Consider the following 16,824-nt stretch of genomic DNA (forward strand, 5'->3'; position numbering starts at 1 on the left):
AGTGCCGGAGTAATGAGTCTGTAGGAAAAAGAAAAAAAAGTACATGAGGTGACCTGGGATGTGCGTTAATGTGACCTGTGCAGGTTGTACCTCCATTTCACCCGAGGTAGAGCTGGGAAAGGATACAGCACACGACTATGAACAAAGTGGTCATGTATAATGGATAGATGAACCTTCTACAGTTTTTTCTTCTACCAAAGAGATGGTCCATAATTAACAGCTTGTTTAGTGTTTAGCTGTCATTGTGGCAGTTCTAGTAAGACCCTTGCTGTGTATATATGACACTCATTACATTCTGAACACTTTTATTTAGGGGTTTTTATTAGGTAAAAAAAAAAGTGCAGCAACTGGCTTGCATTTTATTTCTTTCAATTAAAGTGTACAGCAGCGATTTTGAAACAACTTTTCCCTTTCTAAGCCTTCATAGCAGTTGGTGTGATACAATGAGCGTGTTGATGTGGATTTTCCAGGCCGGTCTGAAGACCAGATGATGGACCAGCGACTGACTACATCGGCTTTCTGCTCAGAGTTCCAGAAGTCTTTTTCTTACACCAATATTTCTAAGTTTTCAAACTTCTTCTGAAAAAGAACACCAAGCCAATCAGACACAAGAGTCTTCGAAGAACAAGTCCAAAGAGTTTTTCTTTCTTAATGTTACAGGCCTCAAGATCTAAGACCGCCGCACCAAAGTTGAACCTTTGCCTTAAGGAGTTGACCTCTCCTAATTCTCCTCTGAAAACCCCGGGAAGCAGAATTGTAACATCATAAGGAGAGAGCCAGCCGTCATTCTTCCCGGGAAAGAGGTCTGAGGTGAGAAGGAGGAGCCTCCCCCCCTGAGGCATCGCAGCGGAACGATACCTGTCCATTTTTGGTTCCACTCCCATTTAAGTTCCCCTCCCCTAAATGTATCACCATGGTTCAGTGAAACCAAATAGTGGAATACTTATTTCTCCCTCTGAATAAAAAATATGTATATTTATATTTTATCTATTTATTTTATTATCTATATTTTAATCCTCTATATATGAGCTAGTTGATCCCATTACTCCAGTACTATTCTGCACTCAAAACAGTAATTTATTACTTTTAATGTCACATTTGTGTATATCACATTAACACAGGTAGAAAAAAAAACAAGCAGCTCTTCAGAAACTACTGAAGTTACAGAGCTCAGCATCATCTTTTAAATCCAACTTTGTGGGTATGTTTTAAAGCTATGGGCAGATGGGCAGATGGAATTATGCCCCTTTCGCATTAATCTTGATTCAAACATATTGGTGTCTCAGAGTCCACCATCAATATAACTTTTGAAACCCGTGGTACAACTCATGGATAATTACGTTTGAAGTATTCACATCAAAACTGGAAATTAATTCATTAAACTTTTATTGAGAATATGGAGTAAACATGTGTGGATGCAGTTAGGGAGATACAGAAAATAGCTGAGCCTGTTTAACACATTTTACAGCTCTGTGGCATAAAATATTATACAGAGGATAAAATAAAGCGTATGTACATCTGCCAAGCTTGTTCACCTCGGACATTAAACACAGACATTTAACTAGCTGACAACAAAAGTCACCGTTTTGTTAGAGTCCACGTGAAGAAATACATATCTTTCTGTAGTTAAAATCATATATTCAGGTGTAAATAATTACGACTAACCCTCACAGACATTACATTAAGACCCAGAGGAACTGTGTTAATGTTTGAAAAGGGCTGTAACGTTTCTCCTTTGAAATGATGTAAAACAGAAGAGTAATGGAACAAAATGTTCTGACATTATGCTGACAATATGTAAAAATTAAGTGACAGTCTCTAATATTCAGTTACCTACATTCTTAAACTCGAGGGAATATACTGAGAGGAAAAGAACAACGATGGCATCTGAAGTCCAGGACGAGACGGCCTCTTCTAGAGCAGCATGGACAAGGAGAACAGTGTCGTAATAAACATCCGCGCTGGACTAAAGGGAAGTAAGAATGGGGCGTGTAGTTCGTCCTTCATGTCACAGTTCTGAAATCTTCAGCTCTGTGTTTGTCGCGCTTGTGACGAGGGACCAGGACCATTGTCTTTGATAACAAAATAATTTCTTCCTTTCAAGGGAATAGATGACAGCAGGGGAGTGACGGGAGTTGAGGCAATGCCTATAAAATAAAAACATCACATTACCTGGTTGAACTGATAACTCAAGAAATGTAACCATAAAGATGAATGGCACTGCAAACGTGATAATGTCACACAGGTCTAAGTTTCAGCAGATAGAAGCTGTATGTTTCTCCAATAAATAAGAAAAAGATAGGTTTTACTGACTTCCACAAAAACATGCCCCCCTTAATACCCAAAACACATAGTACCGTATTTTCTGGACTATAAGCCGCACCTGTATATAAGCCGCATCCGCTCTATTTAAAAAAAAAAGATATGCAAGCCGCAAATATTTATGTTGTTAGATTAGACATTTACTACATGTACAGAACCATTTTGAACTGTAAATGATGTACATGTTTGTACCTAAATAGATCCTTTCCTAACAGTGTCTTTTAACACGGCAGCAACTTTGCTGATTAAAACTGGACAGAACCAAGAGAAAATAACCGGTACTTATTTATCTATTTATCTGTCTGAAATCTGCTTCTACCTACTTCTATCTGCTAAAGAAGAAGTAGCGTATTCTTCTTTGCATTTATTTTGTCTTAGTTTTTATTCTAATTCCGGTTAGAGCGCCAGAGCGGTGGAAGAAAAATCCACAGAATAGCCGCACCTTTGTATAAGCCGCACGGTTCAAAACCTATGAAAAAAGTAGCGGCTTATAGTCCAGAAAATACGGTATATCAATATTTATTCCTGTAATGGAGAAGCTAAAGTGATCCAAAATAAACCCTTGAGACAATTATGAGGATGGATTTTTGCCTTTTTGTTCAAAAGTATAAATAGTCCAACTACACAAAGGTTAAAAAGCTTGCAGTCTCATATTAAAGGTAAAATTGTAAAAAATAGTTGAGATGTTGATACCTGAAGATGCACAATGTCTGAGTGACTCCAGGAGGTTGGTACTTGAAAATTTGACCACACATCTGAACGGCCCCTCCTGCTTTGACATGGCCTCATTAGTGGGGTCTCTGAATTTTGTTTCCAGCTGAAAAAAAGATCAGATTAAAATGTATTTCTTATAATTACAGAATAAAATAAGAATATATCAAAAATACTGCAAAGAGTAACTGCAATGTTTTTCGTATAGAAAGAGTGCAACTTCAAATTTGATGCTTTTCATCTTCTACTCAGTCAAGGTACCTTATAAACTGCAGATTGTAGTTGAGGTAACGTCCCCTCGCCAAAGGCTTCAGCAGCCATCTGATGCCTGTTTGCCGCAGCCTCAGCCTGCTCCTTTTCTATGTGCAGATCTGGTCACACAAATAAAGCCACTTACACAAACATCAGAATTCAGAACTGAAGCAGAAAAACAGAAACCTTCACAGATTATTAAAGAAAAGGTTACACCAAATGACATGTTAAACATACTTGACAGTGTTTGATTGTTCTCAGTGAGAGAGCTGGGATATTTTGAAGGAAATGCCTATGGACAAAGAAAAAGTCAAAATCCACCCAAACGCAAACCAGCAGTGAAATAGTCTGGTCACACTGAATTTTCCCCATGGTTCGGTATATTAAGCCCTAATTTTAATGTGAAAATGCTGCTTATACCCCAAAAATTACATGATGATAATAAAAATTAAAATAATAATAATAACTGATTGTTCTGCAACATAATCTCAAGAAGCTTACTTGTTGATATTGTCTCATAACCAGGTCTCTGATGGCGTTAAGCTTCCGTCCACTGAGATTAGCGTCTTTTATTGCTAGATGTCGAGTAGACAGAACCAAGGCCTGTAAAGAATACTATACTTTTAGAGAAATTATCTCCACACACACTCACACACACAATAATATTTTTAAAAAGCAAGCAACACAAAACCCACACATCTGGCAAGCGTATGAACAACATATAAGATGTAAGGTGTCATTTCTCACCTGTGATAACAGAGGCTTCAACTTTGAAGTCACACTGCTCACAAAGACATAAGGCGTCTGGAGATGGTGAACAACATACGTTGGTTTCAGGTGGTTGGGCCGGGAGAAACTGTCTCCCCACGCAATACGAATCCACACAGCTTCATCTGTGTGCTTCTTTATTTTGATGGACACCTTTTATGGGACGTAAAAGGAAAAGTTTACCACAGAGCTGCTTACATTTGTCATTTAAATATGCAGTTATATAAACAGAAGAAATGTCAGGGTTACATGTCTCATGAGTTCACTGAGGTGGGATTTGAACTGCTCCTTGAACTGTGTCAGCTCTAAAGTGTGAGCATCATCTAGAAAACAGAAAGTTAAAGAGCCTTAAAATACATAATACGGTATGAATAAAAAGAATATGCAGGTTGAATGTCACAAAGCTGCAGAAACTGAAGCATGTTTTGGTTACATCTTTCATGAGCAATCATCTGTGAAATATTTGTTCAGCCCATCTTAATAGCTCCTGTATAATACGCTTGTAGGTCTTGTGAGAGACACGTGTAGAGTGAGAACATACATAGAATATCCACAGATAAAACAGACTGATATCAACCCTGCAATATGAATATATTTATATTGCCTCATTATGGTAACATGAATGGTACTAGAAGAATGATCTTCTTGTAACATACCCCCAGGATCCATAAGCTGGAAGGTGCACCACATCCCCTGGTTTGGATTCTCAATTACATCTAAAAGAATCAGACATGACACAAAACTTTTATTGATCTTATGGTATTTGTGATACCCATTTCTAGATTTTTGAGTGAATAAGACATTTCAAATGCGTATTATTTTCATTTAATGTCTCTTTAACTACCACTGTAAAGCTAGAATTCAATTCAGTTCAAAAAACATTATTTGTCTACAGGGGCCAATGCTGTCCAAAGCCATATATGTTTAGGCTACCAGCAAATTTCCTTCAGAATGTCTTTGCATTTTGCCCTGTGTTGTTTTATGTGGTTAGATTACCTTTCCCATTGTCTGGAAAAAGACAAACAAACCCTAAAGCATTACATTCCTACTACTGTGCTTGAATGTGGAGACTGTATTCTTGGGATTTAACTATAAGCCACATCCCTGTGCATTTCATTTCCACTTTTTACCTCATACTACAACAGTAAAGATGCTCAAAATGTATTTCTTTGTCTGAAGGGAGATTTATAAAGACTAGAAGAACTTGTAAGTTCCTCTCCAGGTAAGATGATGACATCTGAAGAACTTTGTTCAGTTTCCAATGGAGTTTCTGCTTCAATACCTTGCTACTGTACTTGCTACTGATACTCTGTCTGATCCGCAGGTTCTGTACCTACTTTTAAGAGCAACCTAAAGACTCAGCTCTTTAAGCAGCACTTCTGCATCAAGTAGGCTGCACGCACCTTTAGACGTACGTAGCTTTCTTATATAAAGGGGATGTATATATAAATATTAGAAATGTTCAGTATGGAATGTTTCAGGTTGTGTTGACATTGTGTGAAAGGTAATAATTCTACTTAATAGTTATTATTGAGGCTTTAGTGGGCAATAGTGGTATACTGAAGTGTTATATTGAAAAGCTTTCCTAATATTTTGCCTCCCACATTAATGTTAATGAAGTGGACACCATTTTTTGATAGAAATATTTTGTGACTATTGTTTTTGCTTGTTTATCACACTTGATTCTTAGAGAAGCGGGCACATCCAGGACCAGATGACACCGATAGAGCCAGAGTGTCAGTCTGGGCTGTTCTCAGCATACAGCAAAAAACTGTAGGATGGACTCAAGTTCCAGTCCCCAAATTCAGCTGAACCACTATTTGGGCATTTGTGATGGACAGAGCTGCCTTCAGTTTTGGGCCATTAACAGACGCACCCTCCCCTCTTTGTTCAAGGTGGCTGTAAGAGTTATGGCAGTTCCAGCATCAAGTGCACCTGTTGAACGTGTGTTCAGCCATGGCGGGGTGATAATGCGACCCCATCGTTCACAACTCAGTGACAAAGTACTATCACATTACATTTTTAGCAAATGCAACACATTGTAAGTTGATGTATGTTTTGAGGCAGCAAGATCGTTACCAGCTTTGAGGCTTGTATAGTTCCACTTCCTATGTGTGTGTGTGAACTTTTGAAATATTCCTTTTTTTCATGTCCGATGCAGTGTGTGGCAAATCATGCTCTACAACATGTTGGGCGATTGACTGATTTACTTAATCGGTTCTCATTTGTACTGCCACCTAGAGGTTGATTCTGTTAATAAGTTTCATGGTTTGATGTAATGTTTTGTCATGTTAGGTAATGTTTACATGTAAGACAATGTTTTTATTTATTTCTATATACTTATTTTTATTTTATATACTATTCAGTTGATGCAAGCAGTAATTGTAAGCAGGCTGCAATAGTTTGAGTTAATGTTGAAATAAAACTCAACTTGTGTACCACTGTCTATACTGATTTTAAATTTGAAAACTGGGGTAGATCATCAGATTTTTTTATGACTTGACTTGTGACTTGCTTGAGACCTTTAAAACCACCTTAAATTCAATAATAAAACTGCAAAAACAAGCCATACGTATCATCAATAAGACTGATTACTACGCTCACATAGAGGCACTTTTTCTAAATTCTCATGTTATTAAATTTTATGATTTGTTTTATTATAAAATCATGCAAATTATGCTCAGAGCAAAATCAAAAATGCTCCCTGACTCAATACAGAGCTTGTTTTCAATTCAGGAGACTCTGTGTAATCTTAGTGGTGTCTGCAATTTTACTGTACAAAAAGCTAAAAAAGGTATGAAAAGGAGATGTGTCTCCATTACTAGTTAAATTCTGGAAAGATGCCAACATAAATTTAAAAACATGTCATTCTCTTTTGGTTTTTAAGAAAATGGGTTGTAAAGCTTTTTGGAGCTTATAAGTGTGATTGACTTTCTGTTAATGTTTCTTTGCCTTTTGTTGTTTCTTTGCTTTTCGGTTGTTTCTTTGCTTTTCTATTGTCTCCTTGGTTTTCTCGAGGTCGGTAGCCAAAAAAAAAGAAAGTTGGTAATATAGGATATCCTTTTATAAGCAGTTTGCTTCTGCCTATGCCTTTTCAGTCATTGTTCAACACATGATTATTGGTTTTGTGTGAAATGTCAATGCAGTGCACAATGTTTTTTTGGTGTTTTGTGTTGTCATGATTGAATAAACTTCATTCATTCACTTGAAGGTTATGACTTGAGACTTGCTTGTGACTTGCACGAGTGACTTACTCCCATCTCTGATACAGGACTGTCTCAGAAAATTAGAATATTGTGATAAAGTCCTTTATTTTCTGTAATGCAAAAATTTTAATATTGCTGATCATGGCTTACAGCTTAAGAAACTCAAATATCCTATCTCAAAAAATTTGAATATTCTGGGAATCTTAATCTTAAACTGTAAACCATAATCAGCAATATTAAAATAATAAAAGGCTTGCAATATTTCAGTTGATTTGTAATGAATCCAGAATGTATGACATTTTTGTTGTTTTAATTGCATTACAGAAAATCACAATATTCCAATTTTCTGAGACAGTCCTGTATATTCTAGCCATGGCGTGACAGTACAGTAAATTGTACCTGATTTCATTTTACATGTTAAAACTGCTGTTTTGTGCACCTTTTGCAAAAATACAAGCAGGTAAAATGGATTAAAACAAGCGCTAGGTTTGAAGGTAAAAACATATAGATATACTTACGTATCATCTCTAACTCTGTGATATGTTTCATCGTCAATTCGTTGTCCTGTGAGGAAAGAATATGAAGTGAAATGTAACTAGGGTTGCCACCTGTCCCGTAAAATACGGAATTGTCCTTTATTTGAGAAAAAAATGTTGCGTCCCGTATTGAACTAATACGGGACGCAATCTGTTCCGTATTTTCATTAACGTCCCATACACACGTCTGTCACGCACACATCAACACTAAATTTAACAATAATGAACAAAATAAAACACAGGAAACATTAAGGCCAGCAAAATCTTTGTGGCGGGACAACAGGACCTGCTGTGTCTGTGCCCAGATCTTTTGTGTGCCAGACAGCGGGGAGGACTCGGGCTTCACCTCCAGGTAGGGGTTGGGAATTGGGAATTAAAAGTTGCGTTCCGTATTGAACCAATACGGACGTATATTATGCTCTTATTTATTGATGTCATAATATACAGGTGAAGGTCGGAAAATTTGAATATATTGCAAAACGTCATTCATAGTAAATTTATCTAAAGGTGAAACAAATATATTATTCAAAGTGAGAAATGTAAAGCCTTTATTTGTTATGATTTTGGTGATTATGGCTCACAGTTTATGAAAACCCAAAATAAAAAATAAATTAGAGAATATTTTATGAAATCAATAAACAATTCAACAAATAAAGGTTTAACATATCTTGCTTTGCATGTAATAAGACTAGGTAATATATTAGTTTCACCTTTTAAGTTGAATTATTGAAATAAATTAACTTGTACACCATATTCTAGTTGAATTATTGAAATAAATTAACTTTTACACCATATTCTAGTTGAATTATTGAAATAAATTAACTTTTACACCATATTCTAGTTGAATTATTGAAATAAATTAACTTTTACACCATATTCTAGTTGAATTATTGAAATAAATTAACTTTTACACCATATTCTAGTTGAATTATTGAAATAAATTAACTTTTACACCATATTCTAGTTGAATTATTGAAATAAATTCACTTTTACACCATATTCTAGTTGAATTATTTAAATAAGTTAACTTTTACACCATATTCTAGTTGAATTATTGAAATAAATTAACTTTTACACCATATTCTAGTTGAATTATTGAAATAAGTTAACTTTTACACCATATTCTAGTTGAATTATTGAAATAAATTAACTTTTACACCATATTGTAGTTGAATTATTGAAATAAATTAACTTTTACAACATATTCTTCACCTGTATCTATATTATACATCTTGGCTGATGTGGACATACAAAGCATAGGAGGCTATTTCAGCTGCTATATAGTTGTCTATGTACAGTCATGCAAGTTCAATGCTATTAAAGTACTTTAAACTTTAAATCAAAGCATTTTGTTTTTTCATATAAAAATAAACATTTTTTTGGCTCCTGCGCTGCTGAAATCGGGGCGTACCTTATTTCTATTTCTGAAAGGTGGCAACCCTAAATGTAACACAAGATGGGACTATTTGAATTCAACGATGAACTTTAAAAAAATATTTTGAACAAGACGTGCTGTTAACAACATGCTGCACAAACCTCACAAATGGCAAGTAATTTTTGCGTTAGCGCCGCTTTAGTGTGAGTAAAGTCCAGAGATTGTCGTTGCTCGGGCGTCAGGCGGCCCCAGCTGTCCAGCGTGACTTTCAGCATCTGACTCGGGATCCGCCTCACCAGTCGCTGCAGTAAGCGCTTAACTGGCTCATCCATTCTTCACGAAGTAGCTGAACTTTATCGGTGGAATCGTAAGGGGAAATATAGCTTTGTTGGTTGAAGCTGAAACACAACCGTGTCTGGAGGATCCAAACAAACCGCCGAGTGACGACGGAACAAATCGACCAATCAGGTCTCGGCAGAAAAGTCCCTCCGCTCGGCGTTTGGCGCCCCCTGCTGTGCTGGAGCAGATAGCAGCCAGGACACGACAGAATAGAATAGAATAGAATAGTAGACTTTATTAATCTCCCAGAGGAGAAATTCAGTCGTGCAGCAGCCAAAACACACACACGCTTTATACAAAAAATGTAAAATAGAAATTACCATAAATAGTTAAATAATAAAAAAGAGCAATATAAAAAGTAGAAAGTAGAAGTAGAAAAAGACTATGTACAAGAGAGAAAAAAAGTAGTAAACACAAAATAAACGGATAATATTTACAAGATATTTACAAATATTTCCAAAAATACGTGAGGTATTAGTGGTTATGGCACTTTTAAAGAGACAGGTTTATTGCACATGGGTGGCTACAGTTTCTTATTGTACAGTCTGATGGCTGTGGGGATGAAGGACCTGCGGTAGCGTTCCTTCCTGCAGGTTCCTGCAGCTGCTGGTTCTGCTGCTCTAACATCTAACCAAACAGGAGGGCTCCAATTCCTTCTAAAATGCAGAGGTGTCAAAAGTATTCACATTCATTACTCAGGTAGAAGTATAGATACTAGAGTTTAAAAATACTCCTGTAGAAGTTGAAGTATCAACTCAAGTTTTTTACTCAAGTAAAAGTATAAAAGTACTGGTTTCAAAACTACTTAAAGTATAAAAGTAAAAGTAATGTAAGGGGGAAAAAACCGATTAAGGACAAAAGCCATTGAAAATGAATGCATCTTAGTATAATGCAAATATATTAAAAAACCATATATGTGTACTATTGAGCATTAACATGTGTTTCAGAGAGCAGAAGATATGGCCTATAAGTATCGTAATGGTGCAAAGATTCAAACTTCAGAGGCATGTTATCATTTATCCTAACCTTTATTGGAATGTACATCCAAGTTTAGTTGCAGGAATCTGAGGGCAACGGATGTAAGAACAAAACTGGACAAGAACATCTGAAACAACCACAACCAAATTCACTCTATCCGGATGGCGCAATTTAACTGGATAGTTTTTTTTAAAAGGCCAAAATGAAATAGAGGCTGTTTTTAAAATGTAAGGAGTAAAAAGTACAGATAATTGCATGAAAATGTAAGGAGTAAAAGTAAAAAGTTGTCTGAAAAATAATTACTCCAGTGAAGTATAGATAACCAAAATTTCTACTTAAGTAAGGTACCAAAGTATTTTTACTTCGTTACTTGACACCTCTGCTAAAATGTGATTTTGAGCTACACAAGGTTCCCATTAAGTTATCTAATTTCCACAAGCAAATTCTCCAATACTGGAAAATGATATTCACTCATAATTTCTCCCCACATGGATCTGTTTTATGGAATAATAGAGTAATCATAGTAAATAGAAAATCAATATTTAAGAGAGACTGGTATGTGAAAGGCATTTTGTTTGTAAAGGATATGATGGATTCTAATGGAGGTCTTTTGGACTACAGGGCTTGGTTAGAAAAATATTAAATAAATTGTACTCAGAGGGAATATAATAAGATCTGTAAAGCAATTCCCATCTCACTCCTTCAATTAATCAAAAATATTTTGTTATATTCAAGTGTTAAATCGATACTACCAAATTTGGCGATTAACGAGTGTAACTTGAATGAATATAAGTGTAATAACAAAGTGAATGCTGCCTGGAAATCAATAGTATTTTATGATTATAACAGAGGATTTAAACCTCAAGAGAATGAGAAAATAACTGTGTCTTTTTTGAAAAAAGCTCATTCTAAATATATTAGATGGCCCATTTCCCCAAAGATTAAGGAAACTCACTTTAAAATATTGTATAATGTGTACCCGGCTGCAGAATTCCTTAAAAAAAGATTCTAGTTCGAAGTTGATCAATGTGCTTTCTGTAATAGCAGATGAAACTTTAGAACATATGTTTTTCCTGTGTCCTGTGTCCAGAAACTTCTGGGTAAAATTAAGAAACTGGTTACTACTTAGAATAGAGGACATACCAGTCTCTGATATCTCGCATATTTTTTTCTATATAGATAACTTGAAGTCGAATGTATTTGACATAATAAATATTGTTATTCTCATGGGTAAATATCATATTCATTGTAGTAAGTGGAGGAATAGCAAACCCTCCTTTGATTGGTTTTTAAATGATTTTAAATTATTCTTCTTATGCCTAAGAAAAATAGACTCCAACAAAATGGCTAAAAAGATGTGTGACGATATATCTTCTTTTCTGCTTTTTTGACACATGCCTCAGTCCTTGCTCCTCTTTTTGGCACTTTTGTTTGCCTGATTTTAAATACTGTGATACTTTTATAGTTTGCACTTTATAAAAACCCCTGTTTGTCTTTTATTTCAATATATAGTTAATTGTTTTTCTATATAGCTCTATATTTGACAGCATCTCATATTATGTCTACTAAGTATACTATCATCCTTATCATCCTCCAATATTTTTTCTGGTAATTGATTTCACTGATTTTGTGTCTAAAGCCAGCACTACTGATCAGAACAATGACAAAAAATAAGGAAAAGGGCAAAAAAATAAACATTACAACATATAAATTAACCAACAGACGAAGACGGATATACATGTAGTACTTTATCTTGTATTTCCTGTAAACTTCCGCCTATTTAAATCCCGCCTCTCGTGAAAACAATCTTCATGATTGGTTGGGGGAATAAAACCTCGGACGATGATTGGCTTCTTTCAACTGTCAATCACGTCGACTGTGACATAATATTTTACGAAAGAGTTGTGTGCAGGTTGTGAGCGGCGTGTCCTCCAGGTCCTTGGTGCACGTTTAGGTGAGAATAGTGTCAAAACAAGAAAACCTAGTAGTAGGACCCCAGGGGGCGTTATAATAAACCCTACAAATAGTTACTCCACAAGGGGTAAGAACCTCGTGTTTCTGAGGTTACCTGTATTCAAGTCGTGTTACTGAAGCTGAGGCCTTGGAGTTAGTGTTGTACTTGAAAACCTCGCAGATGACAAAGCTTTTCTCTTGGTAAGTTACAACCAGCTTACGCTACACAGTGTCACCAAATAGCTCATAATAACATCTTAGAAGTACTGGTTCCGTTTAATGAAGGAGTTGTCCCTTGTTTGTTCTCGGTTCTCTTTGATAACAGTATTGGGTGAAGGGGTAGATTTGTTTATATTTAATGTACAGAAATGGGCAGCTAATTATGTATGTATATGTATGTGTGTGTGTGTGTGTGTGTGTGTGTGTGTGTGTGTGTGTGTGTGTGTGTGTGTGTGTATTTTTATATATATATATACAGTACTCGAGTTGTAAAATAAAATCAGGGGGGATGGTGGATTTTATCATATGGGGACAGATAATTTGTGCTGATTACAAATAATATAATATATTACAAATAATAGCACTGACCAAAACAATGACAGAAAAGAATTACATAGCAGCAGTTAAATGCAGCCTTCTGTAAGCTTTAAATATCTGGGCTTACATCAAATACATCAAAACACAACAATAAAAAACAGTTTTCTGAACTTATCAATATGACTCTGTTCTTCACAGGATAAGTAAAATGGATCACTGCAAAAACTCAAAATCTTAACAAGAATATTTGTCTTATTTCTAGTTAAAATGTCTCATTTTAGTAAAAAAAATCTCATTACACTTAAAACAAGTCTCATCACTGGAAAAAAACAACAATTTTAACTTGTTTCAAGTAGATTTTCACTTGAAATAAGTAGAAAAATCTGCCAGTGGAACAAGATTTTTTTGCTTGTAATAAGAAGATAAATCTTGTCTCACTGGCAGATTTTCCCACTTATTTCAAGTGAAAATTTACTTGAAACAGGTGAAAATTGTCAAATAAGTTATTTTTCTGGGGATGACTCTAAATGTTGAAATAGCAGTAAAACCACATTCATTGATGAAATGACATAATGGATGGAAAGGGGGGATGGCAGTTTTACAGGGGGATGATTTTGACTGTTTTTATTTCAGGGGGGGGATGCCATCCCCCCTCAACTCGAGTACTGTGTATATGTGTATATATATATATATATATATATATATATATATATATATATATATATATGTTTGTGTATAGTGTGTGTAAGTAGATATATACATAGATATAGAGCAGATGCAATTAATAGAGAGTGTAAATAAGTATATTTATATAAATATTTATATGGGCATGTGTGTACAAATATATAGAAATATTCAACTATGTGTATGTGTGTGAGTATAATTACAGTATATAATAATAATAATAATAATAATACTGTTATTTAGCAGTGTGAGTACAGTGTGTGAGTATTTATAAATACGGGTTAAATGATTAGTGAATGGGGGTAGGATTAAATAAGTTTACACTTCTTCCTACTCCTTTTTTTGCACATGTAAATTAAGATATCAAGTGTTAAAGGATGAAATTCTTTGTGTTGTTGTTTTGTTTTCTTAAACTTCTCTTGAAGTGTTGTTTTTTACATGTACAAAAATAAAATGAATCAAATCAAATCAAAATCCATCCTTTCAATACATACTGTATGTCCTAGTGATGGACACTCCTGTCCTCTGTGTCTGTAGGTAACTGTCCACCTGAAACCCCGTCATCACAATGACAGAACAGCAAGGAGAGGGATGGGGAGGCATTAGTATCCTTTAGAAAACGTTTAATGATGCTGACATGCTGTACTTAAAGTAGTAGGTACTTGAAGTAGTACAGAAAGGAATCAATAGTGGATTAATGCCTTCATTTTCTTCAAAAAACAGGATGGAAAATCTTGCAGAAAGGGTGTATTTGTCCCACACTTAAACTGGCAGCAACCTGCTTAAGTAACAAGCCTAAAAAATAAAAGCTTTATCTTTTCCTCTCTTGGAAGTAAACTCTCTGAGGATCACAAGAACACTTTTTTTTATATTCTACATTTTGCAGAGAGTCAATGTAAAGGGTCTAATACAAAAATGAAAAATGTGACCTTGTTTTTATTGTTACTAGTTGGTGCTCTAGGCTCTGCATTATGGATACGCCAAACGATTTTCAAGGAAATTATTTAAATGCCTGACTAAAATGGCATTGCAGCAGTCCATGGTCAATGTGACAAATTCATGCATCACTTTTCCTGTGTTGTTATGGAGAAGGACTGGCCTAATTTTGGAAATATGGGGATGAAAGACAGTTGCTCTAGATAACTGTTTAATAGGAGAATATAAGGACAAATTCTGGTCCAAAACAACTCCAAGGTTCCACATCGTAGCGCTAAAAACCAAAGTATTACCATTTAAGACTAATTACAAATTTAAATAGTGAATTTCTGACATTTACAGGGCCAAATACAGTCAGTCTAGAAATAAAAGTGGAAAATTAGGAGCATGGAATTTCAATATCCACATTACACTTTAATGTGTTTTTAACAAAACCAAAAGTATTTGAAAACCATGACTTTGTTGGATCGATTTGCCTCATTATTTGTACTTACGGGTTACTCTGGATACTTCCAGGATTTGCCAAGCATCATGTGATCAATACTGGAAAGAACAGAATTATAAGTCCCAAACAGTTAACTGATAAATGAAGAAGATGCATTATTAACATGCACAAACTGGAACTTTTACACCATCTCTTCATACGTATGCATATGTATGCTGAATGCTGCTTTTATTTGTGGGTTTTCCGTACAGCTGCAGTGGCTCAATAAACCCTTAACTCATAATGCACCCTGACCTGTCACCTCACCTGCACACGGATGAGTGTAATGAACTAATAACCCTCCTGAAGCAATGCCACACGGAGGTACGTCCCTTCCACATTCCTCTGTTGCCGTCTGTTTCACATGTTCCACTAAATAATGAGATCTACCTTCATGTGTCCACCAGCACAATTTCCTGAGGTTTTTTGGCACGTGTAATGATGTGGACCGTGCTATGCGTCAGTGCCTGAAGAAAGAGGTCTGTTATTTTTTGTAATCATTACTACCACATGGGAGTTAGTTATATATTGACTTAGTTTACTTTTGAACATTTATTTTGTCTTAGTAATGTCTTTTTTGTCTACTCTCTGTTCATTAGAGGCTGGAAAAGCGGGAGCGCAGCAAGCAGCACGCACAAGAGATGAAAAAGAGGCTGAAAGAAGGACCCAAGGAGAGTTTCTGAAGGACCACTTCCTGTAACTTTGAAACATCTTCAAACACCGGGACATTGAATAAAAATCAAGACTGCTTTCTGTGAAGACAGGAGGAGCTGCAACTATGTCTCTAAATTGATTGTGTGGGTTTTTGTAGCATTTGTTGATCTAAGGATCCTTGATGCAGGTGCCCTTTACCCTTGCTTCTCCCCTCTTTTGCAGTGGTGGAGACTTGGCTGGGGTTTTTATATTTCATTTTCTTTTGTTGGTTTCTCTTTTGGGCAGCCAAAGAAAAAGTTAACTGCTGTTTTTTTTTTTTTTTTTTTTTTTCTCTGTGTAGCAATGAAGCACTGGTAAAAGAGGCATCCATTATAATTTGATGTGAGCTGGACGTATTCAAATATTCATGATGACTTGAGCAACAGATTTAACGACGGGCGAGTCGACTTGCCTGAGCAGAGATCTTGGCTCTCAGTGCCCTGACAGTTTCTATCACTTAAGTTGCTGAGAAGTAAGGTAGCTTAAATGTTGGGTTCATGGATCCGAAGTAACAACTCTGATGAAGCGTAGCATTCTGGGTCACAATGTAGACTTTCTGCTGAGATACTGAAAGCTGCCATTTTATCCAAATAAGGTCAACAAAAAATAACATAAAACACACTGAATGCAGGAATTGTTTGAAGGTTTGTACAAATTGGGAATCATATTGATTCGAGGCAGATCATTTTCAAATAAAGTGAAATTATCACTTCATTTCAGAATGTATTCTTGTTTCAACTTGAAGTCAGACTGTGTTAAACGATGTATTACTCTTACAGTTAGAAATAAAACCTCAGGGGTACGGGACAACAACTACATTGTGCTGTTCAGCCTTTTTATCATAAACTGTTATTTAATCACTAATAAAGACTCTTTTTTTATACTTAAGCAGAAGTACAGATACTTCAAAGTAGAAGTAGTGATTCACCATCTTTACTAAAGGGAAAGTTAAGAAGTACAGAGTCTTAAATGTACTTCAGCAAACATATTTGGATAACTCAGCAAAACTCAATAGAATTAGACACAACAAGCAGGCATTTATTTTATTAA

General features: G+C 35.6%; 2 protein-coding genes across 3 annotated transcripts; one reads left to right on the top strand and one right to left on the bottom strand.

Moving 5' to 3' along the window:
- Positions 1-1,373: 1,373 nt before the first annotated feature.
- On the bottom strand, positions 1,374-9,595 carry cenpn (centromere protein N). Its single transcript, XM_061710850.1, has 10 exons — positions 9,332-9,595; positions 7,778-7,823; positions 4,710-4,769; positions 4,303-4,376; positions 4,033-4,206; positions 3,787-3,888; positions 3,523-3,577; positions 3,295-3,404; positions 3,016-3,139; positions 1,374-2,147 (listed from the first exon to the last, which is right to left on the bottom strand). The coding sequence occupies exons 1-10, from the start codon at positions 9,500-9,502 to the stop codon at positions 2,026-2,028; spliced, it is 1,038 nt and encodes a 345-aa protein (XP_061566834.1). The 5' UTR covers positions 9,503-9,595; the 3' UTR covers positions 1,374-2,025.
- A 2,793-nt stretch (positions 9,596-12,388) lies between these two features.
- Positions 12,389-16,488, top strand: cmc2 (C-x(9)-C motif containing 2). 2 transcript variants are annotated; one of them, XM_061710851.1, is made up of 5 exons: positions 12,389-12,641; positions 14,199-14,266; positions 15,335-15,405; positions 15,489-15,560; positions 15,681-16,488. In XM_061710851.1, exons 2-5 carry the CDS (start codon positions 14,230-14,232, stop codon positions 15,762-15,764), a joined length of 264 nt encoding a protein of 87 aa, XP_061566835.1. In that variant the 5' UTR covers positions 12,389-12,641; positions 14,199-14,229; the 3' UTR covers positions 15,765-16,488. The 2 variants fall into 2 exon arrangements, with proteins under 2 accessions (XP_061566835.1, XP_061566836.1); XM_061710852.1 differs by lacking the exon at positions 14,199-14,266 and having other exon boundaries at positions 15,294-15,405.
- Positions 16,489-16,824: the final 336 nt, after the last annotated feature.

This window comes from Cololabis saira, chromosome 2, assembly GCF_033807715.1.
Source record: "Cololabis saira isolate AMF1-May2022 chromosome 2, fColSai1.1, whole genome shotgun sequence".
Lineage (NCBI taxonomy): Eukaryota > Metazoa > Chordata > Actinopteri > Beloniformes > Belonidae > Cololabis > Cololabis saira.

Bases quoted from the DNA above. Each gene is read 5' to 3' on its own strand.
- cenpn (XM_061710850.1), bottom strand. From the start codon at position 9,502: ATGGATGAGCCAGTTAAGCGCTTACTGCAGCGACTGGTGAGGCGGATC. The intron at 4,770-7,777 runs GTAAGTATATCT...TGATTCTTTTAG, and splicing joins CACAGAGTTAGAGATGATAC to ATGTAATTGAGAATCCAAAC. The intron at 3,140-3,294 runs GTACCTTGACTG...TCTTTTTTTCAG, and splicing joins TACAATCTGCAGTTTATAAG to CTGGAAACAAAATTCAGAGA.
- cmc2 (XM_061710851.1), top strand. From the start codon at position 14,230: ATGACAGAACAGCAAGGAGAGGGATGGGGAGGCATTA. The intron at 15,406-15,488 runs GTACGTCCCTTC...TGTGTCCACCAG, and splicing joins TGAAGCAATGCCACACGGAG to CACAATTTCCTGAGGTTTTT. The intron at 15,561-15,680 runs GTCTGTTATTTT...TCTGTTCATTAG, and splicing joins GTCAGTGCCTGAAGAAAGAG to AGGCTGGAAAAGCGGGAGCG.